The following is a 20,975-nucleotide window of genomic DNA, read 5'->3' as shown; positions in this document are numbered from 1 at the left end:
CCACTTGGCAAATATCATTTGAAAGTGTATATTGCATCATTTGGCATCTCTTCTAATCTTATCGGGAAAAGCCAAATTACATTATGAGTGGGTGGAAGATGCGCTAACAAAACCCCCTAAGCTTTGGCCATAAAACCCATATACCGCGACACCGATAAGACAGCAGAAGCATCAGGTACTGGAAGAGGAAGCCACTGCCACTGCCACTGACTTATATGATGGATGGAGAATTGATTTATGTGTAACACAGAAGCACATAGCAGACGGAGCAGACGGAGCAGACAGAGGCACGATACGCACCCAAGGTGCCACTCGAAAAGTCATTTGGAAGATCACTCAACGTTCAGCGGTTCAGGAGCAGCAGTCGCCAGGCCTCTCAGTCATCAATGAAGAAGTCCAAGTCCTACAAACTGGAGGCCCCCGATGGTGGTTGGGGCATCCTTGTGTGCATTGGCATGGCCCTGCCGTTTGTAAGTGCTACTCACCTGCAACAAAAGATATCCATACTGGATTTTCCTGGCTTTTATTCTTCCTTTCCAGACTAGTGCTTTGGCCGCTCTGCCATCGTTCGGTCTTGTTTTCGGGGACTTCCTGAAGAGTATTGGCGCAGAGACCAGTGCCATGGCTATCATCACCAGCGCCTTCTTTTCGGCCATGAGTTTTGCTGGTCTATTTTCGGGCTCGCTGTTCCAGCGTTTCGGCATGCGAGCGGTTGGCGTCACGGGTGGAGTCCTGTATTTCCTGGGAACGGGAATGCAACTGTTTGCCACCTCGACGATGCATCTAATGCTGGCGTTCAGTTTGGTGCAGGGTTTGGCCTTTGGCCTGATGGTGCCCACCTGCTATACGACCTTCAATCATTATTTTGTGAAGAATCGTGTGATGTGGATGAGCTTTGCCCAGACGCTGATCGGCCTGGGATCGATGCTCTATCCGATTGTGATGCAGAAACTGATGCAATGGTACGGCTTCCGCGGGTGCCTGCTTATCCTCACTGGCCTCAATGCCCACGCCGTCCTGGGTATGCTCGTAATGCATCCCGTCGAGTGGCATATGCGTCGTGTGCCCCTCAGCGAGGAGGAGCTGCAGCTTCAGGAGAGAGAGAAAACCACCACAGTGGTGGTGCGCATCCAGCCAGAGACTCCGCTGAAAGCTACAGAAGAAGAGCCCAAGTTTCAGCGGCGACTCTCGCATGCCGACGAGCACATGCTGAAGGTCATCTCCAGTCGGGCCTCGAGCATCACCAGCCTAGGCAACTGGTCCGGCCCAGTGGTCGTCAGCGATGCCTCGCCACAAATGCTCCACAGCCTGCAGGCATCCAGGCGCCCCTCGACAGTCAGTGGATCACCGACACCGCATACAACGGCGGCTCCCGATGCCTCCACCTCCGTCCCCAAAAAAGGATGGACCCGCACAGTTGTGGACTTTCTAGATCTGACGCTCCTGAAGAAGCCCATCTACGTCAACATTGTGCTGGGCATCACCTTTGCCCTATACTCGGACATCACGTTCTTCACCATGCAGCCGGTCTATCTGTTTGAATTGGGATACAGCAGGGTGAGTATTACTGCACACATATATCAATTTACTAGCTTACCCGGAGAACCATTTGTCGCAGTATTGTGAACTATTGCTGTTCCGAACGATCCGTGCCGTGAGAAAGCCTGAGTTGCACTTTTCCTGAGGCGCAACACATTCCATCCCACTCATGTTTGAATTTTTCGAGATGAAGAACCAAAATGGATGAAAATTCATTTTCTTGATCCCGTCCCTCTTGTGATTGTATTTCACGCAATTGCGATAATCTCACATGCAAATTTTCGTTATTTTATTGGATACGTTGGTCTGTTCTGTATGCTCTAAAATTTGGCATGGTTTCTTTTTTGTTCCTACCAATCACGACAAGGAAAGTTAAAAAATAGTTAATACCTTTTAAAGATACAAAAAAATGCATCGGTCCACCGTTTGTGAGGAGTTCAAACACAAACACTGCGACACGAAATTTGTATATAAGGATATTATCTAACTTCGGTAAACCAAAGTTCAGAATTTTATTGGCTGGATTTAAAAAAAATTAACTAAAAATTAAATTATAAATTTAACATTTCTTTTAATCTTACCTTTTATCGAAAAATTCACACAAACACGCCTCGGCATATAAAAATGTCATTTCTATATCGCTAAAATGAAAAGAAATTAAATATTAAATTATAATTTTCTTCAAAAAATTTCATTAGCATTTCATTAGTTGTTTTTGGAGAAAAAAATATACGAGCGCTCGCAGGATTTTTGATTCATGTCTATAGAGTGGATATTCTTGAAGATATCGCTACCCAAATCATAAATTTATTTTTGTTTTTGTATTGCTATGTGTTATCTTCGAATCTAAAATTTGCACCAAAGTTCGGGAATGTTCGATAGAGAAAAAAACACTTAGAATAGAAACATGCGGAACGGATCTTTTTTCTCGCTCGCGCAACTTCCAAAATGCGCGAGAAGCGACGAGCAAAAGAGACTCGGTACAAAATCGGACTAATCGGCGAATGAAATGGGAGAGACGGAAAAAAGACGCGAAACCGACGTCGCCATTTTGACTTTATGCTCGCTATACACACAAGCACAAAACGCGAGTTAAAATTGCAAAATTTCATTCCGAATTGCATGAAATAAACACATAACCTTAAAAAAGACCTTAGCGAACCGAAGAAAACACTCAATATTAAACGAAAATTCGGTGTTCCGAATATATAACGTAAAAATATAACATATTATATTAAATATATCACATATATCATAATTAAAATTGAATAATATTTTAATTTTTCGAAGCTTTACCTCTTTATTTGCTCTTAAATACTTCTGGTTTATTTCTTTACATTTTTTTGCACTAAAATTCACTTATTTGTTCTGCGCGTACGTCCGTCTCGGTACAGTTCGGTTTGACTTCTACGCATGCGCTCGAACCGCTGCCTGGCATCCAGCCGCCGGGGAACATACAAAAAGCTACAACCGACGCTGCCGCCATTTTATTTTTCATCTCCGCTTCACACGCTCACACACATATGTATATAGAACACAAAAGAGCAAAAGAGACTCGGTACAAAATCAGACAAATCGGCGAATGAAATGGGAGAGACGGAAAAGAGACGCGAAACCGACGTCGCCATTTTGACTTTATGCTCGCTATACACACAAGCACAAAACGCGAGTTAAAATTGCAAAATTTCATTCCGAATTGCATGAAATAAACACATAACCTTAAAAAATACCTTAGCGAACCGAAGAAAACCCTTAATATTAAACGAAAATTCGGTTTTCCGAAAATATAACGTAAAAATATAACATATTATATTAAATATATCACATATATCATAATTAAAATTGAATAATATTTTAATTTTTCGAAGCTTTACCTCTTTAATTGCTCTTAAATACTGCTGGTTTATTTCTTTAAATTTTTTTGCACTAAAATTCACTTATTTGTTCTGCGCGTACGTCCGTCTTGGTACAGTTCGGTTTAACTTCTACGCATGCGCTCGAACCGCTGCCTGGCATCCAGCCGCCGGGGAACATACAAAAAGCTACATCCGACGCTGCCGCCAGTTTATTTTTCATCTCCGCTTCACACGCTCACACACATATGTATATAGAACACAAGAGAGCAAAAAGAGTCTCGGTACAAAATCAGACAAATCGGCGAATGAAATGGGAGAGACGGAAAAAAGACGCGAAACCGACGTCGCCATTTTGACTTTATGCTCGCTATACACACAAGCACAAAACGCGAGTTAAAATTGCAAAATTTCATTCCGAATTGCATGAAATAAACACATAACCTTAAAAAATACCTTAGCGAACCGAAGAAAACCCTTAATATTAAACGAAAATTCGGTTTTCCGAAAATATAACGTAAAAATATAACATATTATATGAAATATATCACATATATCATAATTAAAATTGAATAATATTTTAATTTTTCGAAGCTTTACCTCTTTAATTGCTCTTAAATACTGCTGGTTTATTTCTTTACATTTTTTTGCACTAAAATTCACTTATTTTTTCTGCGCGTACGTCCGTCTCGGTACAGTTCGGTTTAACTTCTACGCATGCGCTCGAACCGCTGCCTGGCATCCAGCCGCCGGGGAACATACAAAAAGCTACAACCGACGCTGCCGCCATTTTATTTTTCATCTCCGCTTCACACGCTCACACACATATGTATATAGAACACAAGAGCGCAGAAGAGACTCGGTACAAAATCAGACAAATCGGCGAATGAAATGGGAGAGACGGAAAAAAGACGCGAAACCGACGTCGCCATTTTGACTTTATGCTCGCTATACACACAAGCACAAAACGCGAGTTAAAATTGCAAAATTTCATTCCGAATTGCATGAAATAAACACATGACCTTAAAAAAGACCTTAGCGAACCGAAGAAAACACTCAATATTAAACGAAAATTCGGTGTTCCGAATATATAACGTAAAAATACAACATATTATATTAAATATATCACATATGTATATCATAATTAAAATTGAATAATATTTTAATTTTTCGAAGCTTTACCTCTTTAATTGCTCTTAAATACTGCTGGTTTATTTCTTTACATTTTTTTGCACTAAAATTCACTTATTTGTTCTGCGCGTACGTCCGTCTCGGTACAGTTCGGTTTAACTTCTACGCATGCGCCCGAACCGCTGCCTGGCATCCAGCCGCCGGGGAACATACAAAAAGCTACAACCGACGCTGCCGCCATTTTATTTTTCATCTCCGCTTCACACGCTCACACACATATGTATATAGAACACAAGAGAGCAAAAGAGACTCGGTACAAAATCGGACAAATCGGCGAATGAAATGGGAGAGACGGAAAAAAGGCGCCTTTGCACATGCGCGTAGCTACACGAATTCTTTGAGTTCTTTTTCTGCTCGGCTTTTACTAAGACCCAGCTACTGCGCTGTCGCCGCTGCCCGGCATCGAGTCGCCTGGAAACAGCGTTCAAACCGACAAAGCACACACACACACATAACTCAATGGTAGAGAGGGAAAAAGTTTCCTGCTCGGACGTGGTTCGGCTTTTACTGAATGAGAGGGGGGGGTGGTGGGGGGGGGGGGGGGGGAATTGCGCATTTGCTCTTGGAAATAGCTATGCATGTACATACATATTTGGCTATATATAAACTATATTTTAATAATATATTGGTTGTTGTTCCATCCGTACCCACAGCCCGACACTGCTACTATTATAGCAATTGGAGCAGCCGCCGATTTAATATCGCGAATTTTTCTGGCCGTCACCGCTGTTTGCATACAAGTGCCCTCTCGATATATTTACTTGGCCGGAGCTGTCTTCACGGTCTTTGCTAGATTTGGTACGCAACCTCCATTGGAGGAAGAGAAGCAGGGGGCCTAATAGAAACTTTTTTTTCATTCACTTTTTTTCATTCACTCACCAGTTTTTAATGGAATCACAGAGTTCGTGGGAATGGCCTGCATCACCGGAGTTATAGGATTTTTGCGCACGTGGCTGCATGTGCCGCTGCCTCTTGTTTTTGCCGACTATTTGCCCAAAGAGAGGTCAGTTCGCGATCTATTGAGCGTTGGATTAATAATCATTAATACTCTTGTTCCCGCACAGATTTGCCACCGGCTACGGACTGTTTATGTTCACGCAAGGAAACGCCATGTTTCTCATCGGACCGATCGTCGGCATTATCCGCGACAAGACACGCGACTACATATTAGTTTTTCACATTTTGAACGGGTTTATGATTCTTTGCGCCGTACCCTGGGTCATCGAGGTGCTCATTGTTAAATTTCGGAGACGCAACAAAATCGAACGCAATAACGTCGATCACGAGGATGTGCCCGACACGGGGCGCAGTACAGTTGTCCACTGAAAACCACTCACACTTGCTTGTATTCTCTGTCTGAAATAAAGATAAAAACTATAAAAAAATGTTTCAACTTATGGCGGCCAACGGAATTGGCAGTGCTGCAGTTCGACTACGTACGTACGAGCATCAATAGTAAAGTTGGCAATCAATCGATAGTACGAAAGGCAATTACGATTCTTCCTAAGTATTTTGAAAATAAATACAACTATTTTCAAAAAGATTCCTAATTAAAAAAATTAAACCATTAATTAAAACATTGGGATGTTTTGCCAATTCTTTGCTTGTTATAAACCATTCATTTTTTTATCGAACTATCAAAATTGAAATATATCGTACAAAATCGAACACTAGCTATTGCAAGTGATTATATGTTTACTATATAGTAAATATCAATAAATGATCAATTTTGAGCAATTTATTGTTATTATATCGAGAAAAATTACTTTTAAATATTGTATGCGCAATAATATAATAATATCAATATAATTATCCAAATTTTCTAAACGTTAGTTGCCATCGATATATAAATTTTGGTAATTACATAAAAATGTATTTAATATGTAGCAAATGTGTAGTTAACGTGTAGTTACCATGTAAGGAAATTAATTTAGTGGAAATTAAACCTTATTTTATAAGCAATACAATAAAGATGAAGATTTAAATTGAAGCAGTATTGTAGGAAATTAATTTAATAACAAGATAAGATTACAAGTTCAGCCCTGAGGGTCCTAGCTAACTAGTATTTTTCAACCGAACATAAAAGTCGAGGAATAAGATGGAACTTGAATAAAAATAATTTGTCAAAAATTGAACCGACGGTATATTTTGTCAATTTCATCAATCTATTAAATTTCATTTTCAACTTTATATAAAAAACCAATAAAAGCAAGTATTAAGAATTGGCCAGTCAAGTAGAATATTGAATCAGTAATTGGATAAAATTATGTGGGCATGGCTAAATGTTCTATATAGCTGGTAATATTCGATGGAAGATCAAAATGTTGCTAGTTCACGCAAAATGTTTCTGGTCATACCCTGGGGAAAAGGATACTATAGAGTTGAGTCCCAGGCTCCAAAAAAGGCAAAAACAACTTTGTCTCTGTTTTAAATATCACAACGATATTTTGCAGTTTATTGTGTTCTTACAGAGACCAAGAATGGGTATCAGGATCGAGAGATGCAAGATACCAATCATATTCATGAAAATGTCTAAAACATATCAATTTGAGAAAAGATCTTTATTAATTACGTTTTATCTTCATATCTTCATATTAAATCAACGAAATAGGGTATACAAAGGCCTATACATCATATCTTCAAATACCAGCAACATTGCGACTTTTTTTTGTTGAACTATTTTGTTTAAGCCTTATTTTAATAAAAATAAAATAAAAACAAGGACTAAAAACTAGCCAATCTTGAAGAAAATTTATTCATCAAAGGCCTACAATTATGTGGGCATTGCTGACGGTTCTATCCAGCTAGTAATATTCAACCGAAGATAAAACTGAGGAATATGTAAAATATATCTTCAATTCGTCAGTATATTTTAGGTATATTTTTAAAATGAGACGGTATATTTTGGTATATTTCTACATATAATGGTCAATCGCGAACAAAACAACAACACAGGGTCGAATTTTTTAAAATAGCTCGTTTTCGGCAATTATGTTGCAACAAATAAGGATGCTGCTGCTCAGCATCGTTACGCTTTGCCGGCGTGCCTTATGCTGCTTCTCGCGGCGCCGGAAATTGAGCCACAGCGGCGGTGGTATCACATCCAACGGGGACCAGCTCCAAGCCGTCAACGTAATTGTGGAGCGGGGGGACTTTGCGGCGGCTGCTGGATCAGCAGGTGGTGGTGGTGGCAGTCGGTCAATCGGAAGGGAGCGGGACTGGAACTCGTGGGACGACAGCCCCCGAACCGTGGAGGAGCACATAGAGCAATACCGTCAGCGCATGGCCCAGCCCCCAACGCCGCCCAAAGAAGAGCCCGAGCCGGATTTCTTTAGTGTGAGTGGTATTGGTATTTGGCACAGACGGTGATATGTCCCGAATAATCTATAATTGTGTTCGATTTTGCAGGAGCTGACGCCCACCATCAAGCCCCAGGTGAAATACTTTCTGGACGATCCCACAGCCACGGCTGCGTCGAACCAACAAACCGACTTTTCAAGACTGCAGGCCCAGGATGTGGTACCCATCAGCGATACTGTAAGATCATAGCCATTGTTCCCTCGAACAATTTATCTGACTTTCGCCTTATTTTACTGTCTGCAGGCCGATCTCGAGGACTGGGTGGATGACAATCCTGGCGGCTGGGAGGAGCTGGACACCTCAGGGACCAAGCAAATCATACGCGAGAAGCGGCGCGAGGCGCGGCAACAGCGTCAGCCGTTGACCAAAGCCGTCCAACCGACCATTGGAGCCCAGCGCCTGAGCGACATCCATCGCGTTGCGTAGCTGTCAATGTGCCACCTCCTCCCCCCCCACTACCCCACTCCCATCATTTAGCATTCCATGTCCATTTTCCCCGTACTGTTTTTCCCATTTGGCTGTTTCTTTATCGGCTGCCTTCCAGTACAGTTTCTAGTACAAGAGTGGCTTGGATTTAGTTGATTGGGCACACAAAATAAATCTTGCCTTTCATTTGCACTTCCCTACCGGTCCCAGGCCCAATCGTTGAGCCACCACTTCCTGATGGCTCTGCGGTTGCTTTGCCAATTGCCGCACGACACGCTTCATTGGCCCCAAAAGAGCTAGAGGAAGGCCTTAAAAGGGCCGTCCGTTGCTGAGACATTATGCTTTCATTACCATGCTGTTGCCGGAGCTGCTGCTGCTGCTTGGCCTAGCCGTGTCCATGTCGGAGTCGTACGACGGCAGTGTCAACTATTGGGAGGCGTTTTCACCAGGCAAGCTGCTGCAACGATTGGATGCACTCACCCTGACAGATGTGGACCAGAGCAAAATGGGAAAGCTTCCCGAAATGATCCAGGTCCTGGCAGGAACTCAGTCTCAAGCCAAGGCTCAGGCCGAACCCAAGGCGGATGACGATGTGGATGTGGCGGATGATGACGTGGAGAGCCTGAGTGGCGAGACCAGCCATGAAGCGCCGCATTCTGGTGAGGATTACGAGCGCAACTACGAAAAGTTTGTGAAGGAATACTTCGATCGGGCTTCCTCGGACGATGGGGATGCAGATGGGGATGAGGGCAGCAGCAGCCTGGAGCAGACACAAGCGGAGGCCAGCAACCGCAAAGATCAGCGCTGTCGTCGCGTGCAGCGTCAGGGCCAGCTCTGCGAGATTTGCCGCCAGGCCAAAAACAATGAAGTCTCGGAGACCTGCAGCTACTCGAATGCGGAACAGCCGCAGAAGTATGCCTATGACAGTGGCAGCCAGTACAAGCGCTATCGCGACAATCCGCAGGAGGATGACGACGGCAGTGAGCAGGAATCCGTTACCGTAGAGGCAAAGGAGGAGTCATCCGCCCCCAGCAGCCTTTGTGTGCGTCGGCAGAAGGGTAAACGCGTCTGCTATCAGTGCAAGGACAGCAAGGGCAAGCGACTGGAGCGCTGCTACGATGTCCAGGAAAAGCGAAGAAAGGAGAAGGCCATATCCGCAGTCGCATCCAAGACCAAGTCCAAGGCCTCCTCCTCCAAACGGAAGCCACGTGCCCAACAATCACAGCAATCGGAGCAAGAGCAGCGCATCTACAAGCGTACCATCAGCTACAGCTATGCCCAGGGCACCAATCCGGATGAGGAGCAGCCGCCGCCGGCGGAGATCACGACTGAAGCAGTAGCACTGCCAGCTAACCAACATCGTCGCCGTCGCTTGGTCAAAATACTGCGGCGACGGGGCCCCGTTCCGTGATCGCACATTTCATTCCCGTTCCCGCACCGCTCCCCCTGCTCCCAGTAGCTAAGATCTAATATTAAAAATTTTTTTGTTTGCAATAAAAGTTTTCATACAAAGAAGGGAGGACTACCCTATGAATTTAAGTTATATTATGTCTCGTGAAATATATATATCAGTTCTTTAGATATCCCATTAAACGATGGCTAAAATATTTTCTATCCTCGACATGAAGATACCCCACGGCATGGCATGGGAAGTTCCTCCCGATGAAACACACAGAATATACATATATATATTTTAAATTGAACAACAATACATTCACAAAAATTTCCTTTATTAGGCCGTCTCCAATAGAGGGTTTCGGGGGAATCAGAGTCTCCTCGACTGTTTTGAATTCTTAGACAAACAAAGCACAGACACAATTTGGTTACGTTTTACACATTGGCATAAGTAGAGAGAACATGGAAGCAATTACGATTTGCGAACAATATTTATGTTTTATCTTAACTCTAGTTTTTGTAGCTGCCAAAAGAGATATAGATATAGATCGATAGATGCGTTCGTTTCGAAAGGAAAGGGATAGAGGCTGGGGTTAAGTATTGGCACAGCAGTAGTGCAAGTCGTGCGCACAAGTCGGTTATTAAATGCATTATATGGAATTGTTAACATTTTGTGAAACCATACAAAATACATTATAATCATGGGACTTCAAGGCATCCAATACAAAGATAGATGTTTAGATATATAGCTATAGAGAGTCTTATCAACTATACGCTGTTTTCTTTATATTTTGGGGTGCCTTTGTGTGCCATTTGAACGGATAAAAACGCTAGTTGCTTGTGGTTTGACAATTACAATATATGGTGTATGTATGTTTGTGGTGGGTGGCGGAGGGGGGTCCTGCAATCAATTTTTATCAGACAGTAGACAACAGAATAGTATTTAAAAGAGACACCAAGATGCTCTCTACTGACTGTCTTATAGCCTAATGTTCGTATGTTCGTTCGTTATAATGCTCACAAAAATTTCGTTGAATTCGTTGAGTGGACCGCTTAGCCGTAGTATTTTGTGCAAAAATTGTTTACCATCGGCTAATATATGTATATGTATATGTATATAGGTGTAGTAGGTACATAATGAGTAAAATATAAATTGTATATAAGACATCTATATAAATTGGCTGGCCTAAACTTTTCTCTTTCTCTCTGTGTGTGTGTGTGTGTGTGTAGGGGGGATCAATCACAATGATCATAAATATATGACGTATATATTGTTATTGCTAAAGCTTTTACTTCCATCATCATTCAGCATTGTTCTGTTTGTAGCTCTTTTGGCGTACGTTTTGTGTGTGTGTGTTTAAAATCATTATATATCTATTATATATATATATATGATAGATAATGGATAGATTTATAAGGTGATGCACTTTTTTGTATATAGTATGAAATTATACCATATTTTTTAAAGCTTCTTTTTTGTTTTCCTTTTGTATTGTGCATAAATAAAACTTAGGCAATTAATTAGTTTTTTTAAGCTTAAAAATATACACACATGCACAAATACATATATACTTATATATATGTGCAATATACACACACATTTAAGAACATTTAATAAACATTATCTTTCTTTTTGGATGCTTTTCGTTTCATTTTGTTTCGCTTCGTTTCGTAATTTGTTCTGTGGTTTGGCACAAATGTTTCGTTTCGTACGTTATACAGAGAAAAAACAAAAGAACACAAAAAAAAAAAAAAATAAAATAAAATAAAATATTACAACTTTAAACATAAACATAAAAACAATTTGTATAATTAGAATATATATATATATATTTAACTAGGATGCAGTGGCTGCCGTATCTATCTGACGAACTGGTTGAGGCTGGTCCTGCTGTTGCTGTTGTTGCTGTTGCTGTTGCTGGTTGTTGTGCCGGTAGCGGCTGCGGTTGTGGTGGTCGTGAGGCTGGTGAGGCAGGGTATACCCTCCAGGAGTATGGCTGCCGGCACAACAACAGCAGCTGGCGCTACAATTTCGACTACATTAATGGCTGCCTCTTGGGGCGACATGGCCTTGGGTGTACCAAAGTAGATAAGCGAATTATAATATCAAAGCTCGTCGTTAGGCGAATGCTCCTGCACGTACTCCTTGGGAAAGTAGCCAACCTGTTGTCAAACAAAGCATTTATATATACATATATTTAAGGAAAACATAGCCACAAGGGCTTTGCTGCACGTACTGTATCACCAATCTTTCCACGCCACCAGCCCTTGCTGTCCCCATCTTTGCCAATAACCAATATCTGGCAATCAGTGCGCAGCTGCAATTGATTGCTCCCTGGCTTCGGTTCGTAATCGTACAGGGCAGTGGCTATTACTTCACGATATGGCCACTGCAATAATGTATTTAATCTGCGAAAATTTTAAATAATTCTGTAAATAATCTAGATCTTGTTACATTCATGTGGAGACCTCTTACCCGGCGAAATTCTCGCCTAGATCGTTTCTTTCATAGTAGGAAACCAGCTCGACAATGGTCTTGAAATGTCTACGTGCCGACAGGCAATAGAGCATGCCCTCTGTGCCAATCTCCTGATTGATTTTCATATGTTTAATCACATGATCATCGGTTCTGAAGAGAGGAATAAAAGATACATTAACAGAAAGACTTGGATCACCGTACTCACTTTAGGCTCAGGGCATACATCGTCTCATGGGCCGTCGATGGCCCCTGAGGGCGTACCCGCAGCAAATACGTGCCAATGCGTCGATTCTCCAGACGATTGGCCGCCGTCTCGCGGTCCATGTTGCCCACAAACCAATTGAACTCCGTTAGCTGGCGATCGCAGACGGGCGGCGGTTGGGTTATGGGATTCTGCTTGCAACGACCCGTCGACGAGATGCAGCCCTTGTGGACGGCTATGAGGCACACCTTGCAGCGGTAGCCCTGATGGATGCGACCCTTCAAGAACTTGGAGCAGTGCCGGCATGATGTTGGTGTATCGAACGTGAAGATTTCCATTTTGTGATCCGTATTGCGGCAGCCAGGAGGGTCAAGACTCTCCCTAAAAACGCAAAAAACATGATTGATATAGATCATAGATGCGGCGGGGGCATATACTACTCACATTGCCTCGGTAAGAGCCTTGCGCCACTTGTCCCGCTCATGCTCCGACTTGAGATACAGCGTAAAGGCCGTCTTGCCCGATTTGCGGGCCAACAAAAGCTGGTATTTGAAGCGCGTATCCCGGCCGAGGGTGCGTCGCGAGTGACTTTGCTCCACGCGGTAGTCGGCCAGGTTGTGCGAGTCGCGATATGTGTACTGCATGTCCCCCGTTTTGATGTGCAACGACTTGACCATGATGAGAATCTTGTCAAAGACAAAGGCATACCGGAGCTTGGTCTTTTGATCCTCGTGGGCCTTGATGTGCAGCTCCCCATCGAGGAGGAGGCGTCCGTACTGGAGAAGATCGTTGCCATTCTGGAGCAGGTGCAGATCGAATATGCTGTCCTTCACCTTCTGTATGATAACCAGATGGTCCGAGTCGCGCTTCACCTCATTAATGTACTGCGACACATCGATCATGGCCTCCTTGGCCCGCTCCAGCGAGCGGTAGTCCTCATGCTGTGGCGCCGTCTCCTTCACGAGCTTGTCCAGCAACAGATGGTACTTTAGGATGCGTTGCATGGGCACCGACAGTATGTCGCGCAACTGCAGCTTTCCCACATTGTACTCGCGCTCGCATTTCTGCACCAGCTGGTCGATGATCTGATTCTTCTTGCACACATCCGCCAGATAGTCGATGGCACCCAACAGGCAGCTGCAGTACTCGCCGTAGATGAGGAATGGCTCACGGAAATCCATGAATACCTGGGCCATCCTCAGCTTGTTGCTGGGCGATAGGGCTTCTCTCAGTCTATCCAGGAATCTCGTGTGAATGTCGGCCAGCTCCTGGACATGAACACAAATTAAAAAGGGATTCGAAAATGATAACGATCCCTGGGGGATACTCACCCTAATTCGGGGAAATATTAGCCGTAGCTCGTCCTGGTTGAGATGCCGTTCCAGCGGACCCATAAACTTCAACTTAAGGGCATTGAGAACATCCAGATAGTTGGACTCTGTGTCGATTAGCTCCCGTATCACGTAGTCGCGCTGCTCGAAGCTGGTCGATGAGGCTGTCTAAATGGGCGCAGAAAAGCAGATAAATTAGTTCGGCAAGGAGCTGGATGGAAACAGAACGGCGTCTCATGCACATGGAGTTGCTACAACAGCAACAGCGTTCTACCTGGCTTCTACTCGTCCTGTGCAGGGCGCACAAGTCTTGGTAGACCTCCTCTTCTTTTGTGTTGGTGTGATCGTAACCGGTTCCATTGCATGCAATATTGTCGGTGGTACTAAACGAAAATGACAAAATCAAACAATACCAAATTATAATATCATAGAAATCGAACAAAAGCATAAACATAGGCAAAACTTTTAACGAAAACATAAAGTAAAATCGATACTTGAAATGTTTGAGCTCGATTGGTTTTGACCGCGTTCATCGAGCACAAAGCATCGCATCGATATCCTACATTCGATATTTTACTATCGATTAGCACGCCAACTTGGCGACGCCTAGAGACCTAGAACAGTGCAGAATTTCATTTTGTCAATTTTCGCTGGTGGTGTAGACACTAACCATACAGTATATACTGTATTAGTGTTAGTGGTGTAGAGCTGTCAAACCATCCGTAGTGGCGACACTCGATAGTTTTGATTCCGACCGATAAGAACTCGATAGTATCACTACGAGTAGCAAAACCATCGATAGTAGTGCCATCGACGGTTTAACACCTCTATTTTTGTGTGAGTGAGCATTGTGCGCGGCTGAGAAGAATCGTAGAACCTCATCGGATTTTGTTTAATAAAAAATAAACGAAATGGAGCATCATACATACGCTAAAAGTGACGCGAAATCATGTAAGTTGGACGACGAGCACACGTGTTTCCCCCGCTATTCTGATGCAGGCAATTTTTTGTCTTTTTTTTTTGTTTGTTTGTTCCTACTGCATTTGTAGGGACCGTAGAGCAGACGCGCCGCCTGGTGACAAAGCGCATAAATGCGGATCATATGTTCAAGAAACCCTCGCTGCGGAACGAGCGGGAGTGGAAGTAAGTTTCTTGTTTCTTATTTTATTGCGTATTGCCACTGTACAGGCTTGCCTTTCAAACGGTGTACGAAATAAGCTGTGTAAAACGTATACAGGCATGGGGTGGTGTACGAAATAAGCTTTTTTCGGAACAAATGTATGTAGATCGAACACTATCGATGCATTTGCACTTCTGCAGGGCTTTTAAGGAAATGGCTAAGATTGATGATTTTGATTGGAAAGAATTGCGAAATCAATGGCAAGCCCTGCTGCAAGTCTATCGCATTAATAGAAATGGCATCAGTGCGCCAATCACCAATCAGATTATCGTAGCAATCAACAAGAAATGGGAGTTTTTCGGTGAAATCCATCAATATATGATCAAGAAGAATGACCATCATTCGTATGCACAGAATGCAACGAATGATCTGAATGCGCAGTCGAAAGTGACTAAGCAGGTAACCAAAAACGTAACCATCGAAGTGGCACCGGAAATCGTGCCCCCAAGTCCTAAAACTCCGAAAAATGTGGTGGAAGTAACCCAGTTGATGTTTATCCTAAGAAGGATATCGAGAAGGGTTCCCTAAACGCAGCAGAGATTAAGACGGAAAAAGGTGAAGAGGCGAACGACAATGGGGTGGAGGTCGTCGTCGCACCTGAACCATTTGTTTTTATTCCTGAGACAGCGAAAAACGTGCCACCAAATCAGCAGGACAACGCCAAGGAAGACGAGGGCAAGAAGGGTTTCATAGCCCCAACAAAGAATAAGACGGCAAATCGTTCTTTGACTCTGCCAATAGGGGAGAGAGGGCCACTCTCGCAATCTCTGCCCCCCCCCATAGTCCGAGAACAATGAAAACAAAAAAACCTCTGCTCAGCCCGAGGCTCGTAAGTCTCGCAAGCGTCCGGCTGAAGAGGAACTCAGCGAGAAGGATAAGGACTACAAGTGAGTTATCTATCGTATGCCTGCCTATCAACTGGTTAATGATAATCTTTCCCCTTCCCGCCGTCTTCCTATTCCATTCCACAGACATTGCAGTCGCTATTATCAGCTTATGGAGAAGCGTCTCAAATTATTGGGCCGGGCTTTGAGTAAAATGTTGATCCCTTTGGCCACATTTCTAGATGTTCAGATCGAGGTGTCGGATCTAGAGGAGTTATTTGCAGCCGACTCGGAGCCATCGCCGGTTGGCAGTGTCAGTAGCACTGATGAGGACTCCAATCAGTAATAAACAAAAGATCGAAACAGAGTACTGGGCGAGTAGTCTATAAGTAAGGAAGAAGAGGAGCCCAAGGCAGAGCCAAAGAAGCTACCACTGAAACAGGGTCCACGTTTTTGTTATCCCCCCATATTATTTGTAATTTTTTTTTTTTTGTGTTAGTTCCTAGCTGCTGCCCCGCAAATGAGTGCGTGAAAATCAGGAATAAACCAAAGGTCGAAACAGAGTACTGGGCGAGTAGTCTATAAGTAAGGAAGAAGAGGAGCCCAAGGCAGAGCTAAAGAAGCTACCACTGAAACAGGGTCCACGTTTTTGTTATCCCCCCATATTATTTGTAATTTTTTTTTTTTTGTGTTAGTTCCTAGCTGCTGCCCCGCAAAGGAGTGCGTGCAAAAGACTTTGTGTTAGTTCCTAGTTTCTGCCCCGCAAATGAGTACGTGAAAATCAGGAATAAACCAAAGGTCGAAACAGAGTACTGGGCGAGTAGTCTATAAGTAAGGAAGAAGAGGAGCCCAAGGCAGAGCTAAAGAAGCTACCACTGAAACAGGGTCCACGTTTTTGTTATCCCCCCATATTATTTGTAATTTTTTTTTTTGTGTTAGTTCCTAGCTGCTGCCCCGCAAAGGAGTGCGTGAAAATCAGGAATAAACCAAAGGTCGAAACAGAGTACTGGGCGAGTAGTCTATAAGTAAGGAAGAAGAGGAGCCCAAGGCAGAGCTAAAGAAGCTACCACTGAAACAGGGTCCACGTTTTTGTTATCCCCCCATATTATTTGTAATTTTTTTTTTGTGTTAGTTCCTAGCTGCTGCCCCGCAAAGGAGTGCGTGAAAATCAGGAATAAACCAAAGGTCGAAACAGAGTACTGGGCGAGTAGTCTATAAGTAAGGAAGAAGAGGAGCCCAAGGCAGAGCTAAAGAAGCTACCACTGAAACAGGGTCCACGTTTTTGTTAACCCCCCATATTATTTGTAATTTTTTTTTTTGTGTTAGTTCCTAGCTGCTGCCCCGCAAAGGAGTGCGTGCAAAAGACTTATAAATAAGAAACGAAAAGGAAAAGACTATTACTCGTATTAACTAAAAACGTTATCGAAATTTAAGAAAGACAAAAATACACACTGATAGATAGGTGCTGTTGAATCGTTAAGCAAAGACTAGATTTAATATTACAAGAAAGAAGGAAACAGAAAAGCTACACATTAAAAGTTGGAGAAGAAAGGAAACAAAAAAGAATACAGAAAGCTGAAGACAGAATAAACAACAACATCGAACATAATAGCAATAAATTTTACAACGAATTGTTAAACAAATCAAAATCAAGAAGAAGAGATCGCAACCGAACAAAACGTGAAATGGCATTTTCATTGAAATCAGCAATGGTTCAGGGGCATCAATGAGGCTCACGGCACGTGCATACGGATGTGTATTCTCCGAGCAACAATACTGGATTCTTGCGGAAAAGGGTAATCATTGCCGAACAAATGTTCTACACGGTTTCGATTTTTAGCAACGATATGGCAGGAACATTTGAAGCCTCTATTTATAGGATTGTTTTAATAAGAGTCAATAATTACCCACCCAATCAATTATACATATTGTAGTGCGATAATCTGTTTGGAGCTGGAGCAGCAGCCAATGCAAATCCAATAACAATCAGGCGGCGGCGGCTGCGGCGGCGGACACAGATGAATGATAGGGCGACAGCCTTATCGGCAAAAGGAATGACAGGCAGGTGTCCCCATAACCCAGTGTGTATTTCGGATCGATACACAATCCATAATCCACATTTGAACGATGGCTGGGCCCCACAAATTTTAGCAATATGCTGGATGGACGGGCCCTCAAACGGTGTCAAATATAGGTGGGGGTATCGTTTTGGGGATATTTTGCCTTATAAATGATAAATATGGTAACGGTATAGATATACAAACAGAAGCAAAATAAAGAAAAGGCTAACCTTTGGGTGCGGTGCATTGCATTTGGTGGGTGTGATGTGTTCGGTAGTAGTTTTCTTAAGACTAAACAGATATTCAGATTTCAGTACAGGTAGAGTAAAGCAGGGGAGGGGTAGAGCTGGTGGTCTGGGGAATGGGTTAAGAATGAGGATGAGGACTACGCAGAGACTACTACAGGGAGAGAGTAAGGTTAGTAATGGATAGACGGCACACCTCTGGTTTTGGCTTCGTTTGGAAGGTGACATAGCACAGATCCTCGTAGACCTTCTCGTCGTCCTCGCTGTAGATGTACGAGTACTCATGCTCCGAGGAGCTAGTCGACGGACATGACCGATAATTGTAGACTGCGGCAGCGGCCTTCTGCAGCCACTGGCTCTCGTTGATGAACAGCGACGAGTTGGAGGCATGCAACAGCGACAGTGTCGATGCACAAAACGATGCATTCGATGCAAATGCCTCGGCAGCAGCCTCCGAGGTGCTTGGCTTCGGTGCCTCCCGCAGGAGGGCAGCAGTGGTGCGTGTGGGCGCCAGGGTTTCCGGCGGTGAGGAGACTGTGGCTAGAGGCACGCCCTCAAGCGAGGCAGTGTCGTCCAGCGAGAGGTCAAAGGAGAGGGTTTTCATGGAACCATTGCCACCGCCATCGCCACTGCCGCTGCCGCCACTGCCCGAGTCATTGTCCATGGTCCCATCGCCGATGTCGTCCATATCATCAATATCGTTGTCCTCGGTGCCATTCTCAATGGTTATATCGCTATTCTCATCCTCAACCGACACGGACCCAGAGCCGCTCTTCAAAGTCCGTTCGTAGAATCCTTCCCTGGCGATGGTGGCGGCGGATGATGCAGGCACGACGGCGGCATCGATGCTGTTTGTTTTTCGCATTTCACTGCCCGTCGGGAATGCAGTTTTGTTTTTGAGGGTAAAAGCAATAAACGCACACACACACACACACACACACACATGTTACAACACGCACACAATGATTGGTTGTGTGTTAGAAGGAGAGAGAGAGAGAGAGAGAGAGTTACAGAAATGATAGAGATAGAGCGTGAGAGAGAGCGAGAGAGTGCGTGTTAGATAAAAGCAACGGGACAATGGGATTTTACTCAAATTTTTCTTTCGTTTTTGTTTTTGATAAGCACCCAGAGAGAGACGCAAGGGCTTAGGCGATCTGTACGTGGACGCATAATGGTAAAGAGATTGTGTGGGGAAGGGGGAGCGGAAATGCAAAATACATTGCATATCCGTTATGCTGCGAGAACCGCAGGAGGTGCATTTTTATGAAAGACACAACAAAACTTACGTGGAGTGCAGATCCTTGTAAATGGCCTCATCCGAATGGGAACGTTCGCTGGGCGATAGCAGAAGGTTGAAACCGCTGCAAAAGAAGATCCAGTAAGAATCACAATTGGGGGGAGCTGGTGTGATGCAAGCATAACCAGGGATGGGGTAACTGCTTCCAATAGCATTATGCAGAACAAGCAGTTTGATCCCGTCTCTGGTGGTATTGGTGGTGGTGCTGCTGCAACAACTGCACTGCTCTTCACACACTCACACTAGATCCGGATGGAGCTGCTGCACCTTGCGACACTGCGACAGCTTTGAGAGCGTGATCAGCACCCGATGGAAGTTGGTCAGATCGTAGAGCATGGTGGGCTCAAACAGATCCGCATCGCGTATACCAAAATTATTGTGACAGACATCCAGGAAGAGCTTGATGTTCTTGCTGCACAGAAACTGGAGAAAGGAAAACCGCAATGATGATGACGATGATGTAGGAGGATCGTAATGGTTGCATGGTGCCCCACCTGGGCCATTTGTGGCTTGCGATTGAATTCCCGCGGATCCATGCTGCTCGGATCCAGATGGATCACCAAATTGCACAACAGGACGCCATCCCGCAGCGTCATGGCCAGTATACGGATCTCGGCGTCGGGCAAGGCGGCCTTGTGGTCGGGCGGTATGATTTTGCATCTTGTTAGCCAGGCGACGCATTCGCGCCATAGATCTCCATTGACAGCGGCGATACCGCCTCCAAGAGAGCTGCCAAAGCTGCTGTTATTGTTGTTTGATGCCATTTGCAATATTGAGGGCGACCGATTTTGTGGGCGCAGGCAGGCGGAGATTGGGTGGGAGTTGACCTCGGACTTGGGCGTGTGTGTGGGTGCTGCTTGTGCTGCTGCTGGGGGGCCTCGACTGCGGGAGTCGCAATGGCAGGCGCGCGCATAAATTTCGTTGCGTTAAAGAAACCAATTGGGGCTCATCCGTGGCCCATCGTTTTTCCTGGACAGATTACTGATTACACAGATGCAGTAGAGATGCTGCATAAACTACATTAAAAACACAAGACGGACAGATAGATAGATAATAACGAAACGCGTACTCTATAGACTGGCACAGATTTTCCTTTACTGCATTTTTCTTTCGAGCTCTGGCGTTAATTTTTTTGTGTTTCTCTTTTGACTGTCGCTGAAAAAACGCCCGGAGGAGTGTGGGGGGTGTTGCAAGAAATGGGGGCCCAATTTGTTTGTGTACGATCAACATGGTGCTGTTAAACGCATTTTTGGGGCGCTGTTAATCATAAATAGTGCTGTTGACGCATCGGTTGATTGATCTGGCAGCCCTATATATATAATAATATATATATTTATACCCTCTCTAGGTAACACACCTTGTAACTATGCAGAAATACCACTTAGAGCCATGACCCAGGCCACATCGAATCCATTGGTATATTTCATCAACTACATTAATCAATTTAATTTAATTTTTAAGGAACATGGGGTATTTTCGCTCTCATATAACTCTGCTATATATAAAATATATTCGACAGGATTGGTTAGTATTCACGGTATATTTTAAAATGCGAGGGCGTATTTCGGTATTTTTCTGAAGATCACACGGTAT

The 20,975-nt window shown here is 43.9% G+C and overlaps 5 protein-coding genes across 6 annotated transcripts; 4 read left to right on the top strand and 1 right to left on the bottom strand.

Moving 5' to 3' along the window:
• The first annotated feature begins 329 nt into the window (after positions 1-329).
• Positions 330-6,044, top strand: LOC6597449 (monocarboxylate transporter 7). Its single transcript, XM_026990651.1, has 5 exons — positions 330-470; positions 541-1,557; positions 5,237-5,381; positions 5,466-5,586; positions 5,648-6,044. Exons 1-5 carry the CDS (start codon positions 387-389, stop codon positions 5,907-5,909), a joined length of 1,629 nt encoding a protein of 542 aa, XP_026846452.1. The 5' UTR covers positions 330-386; the 3' UTR covers positions 5,910-6,044.
• Positions 6,045-7,566: 1,522 nt separating this feature from the next.
• Positions 7,567-8,561, top strand: LOC6597448 (receptor-binding cancer antigen expressed on SiSo cells). The gene is made up of 3 exons (XM_002022354.2): positions 7,567-7,919; positions 7,992-8,120; positions 8,187-8,561. The coding sequence occupies exons 1-3, from the start codon at positions 7,575-7,577 to the stop codon at positions 8,367-8,369; spliced, it is 657 nt and encodes a 218-aa protein (XP_002022390.2). The 5' UTR covers positions 7,567-7,574; the 3' UTR covers positions 8,370-8,561.
• A 64-nt stretch (positions 8,562-8,625) lies between these two features.
• Positions 8,626-9,894, top strand: LOC6597447. The gene has a single exon (XM_026990689.1). It carries the CDS (start codon positions 8,722-8,724, stop codon positions 9,778-9,780), a length of 1,059 nt encoding a protein of 352 aa, XP_026846490.1. The 5' UTR covers positions 8,626-8,721; the 3' UTR covers positions 9,781-9,894.
• Positions 9,895-11,870: 1,976 nt separating this feature from the next.
• LOC6597445 (protein vav) lies at positions 11,871-20,554 on the bottom strand. Of its 2 annotated transcripts, none has more exons than XM_026990642.1 (10): positions 19,877-20,554; positions 19,624-19,805; positions 19,372-19,446; positions 18,282-18,954; positions 13,777-13,944; positions 12,890-13,713; positions 12,449-12,826; positions 12,241-12,393; positions 12,002-12,173; positions 11,871-11,927 (listed from the first exon to the last, which is right to left on the bottom strand). In XM_026990642.1, exons 1-10 carry the CDS (start codon positions 20,144-20,146, stop codon positions 11,871-11,873), a joined length of 2,952 nt encoding a protein of 983 aa, XP_026846443.1. In that variant the 5' UTR covers positions 20,147-20,554. The 2 variants fall into 2 exon arrangements, with proteins under 2 accessions (XP_026846443.1, XP_026846444.1); XM_026990643.1 differs by lacking the exon at positions 18,282-18,954 and adding an exon at positions 14,051-14,159 and having other exon boundaries at positions 19,877-20,547.
• LOC6597446 lies at positions 14,610-17,449 on the top strand. Its single transcript, XM_026990641.1, has 4 exons — positions 14,610-14,727; positions 14,826-14,919; positions 15,097-15,843; positions 15,928-17,449. The coding sequence occupies exons 1-3, from the start codon at positions 14,688-14,690 to the stop codon at positions 15,482-15,484; spliced, it is 522 nt and encodes a 173-aa protein (XP_026846442.1). The 5' UTR covers positions 14,610-14,687; the 3' UTR covers positions 15,485-15,843; positions 15,928-17,449.
• Positions 20,555-20,975: the final 421 nt, after the last annotated feature.

Source organism: Drosophila persimilis, unplaced genomic scaffold, assembly GCF_003286085.1.
Source record: "Drosophila persimilis strain 14011-0111.01,24,50 unplaced genomic scaffold, DperRS2 tig00000606-arrow-arrow-pilon, whole genome shotgun sequence".
NCBI lineage: Eukaryota > Metazoa > Arthropoda > Insecta > Diptera > Drosophilidae > Drosophila > Drosophila persimilis.
This window is presented reverse-complemented; position numbering and strand designations above follow the sequence as displayed.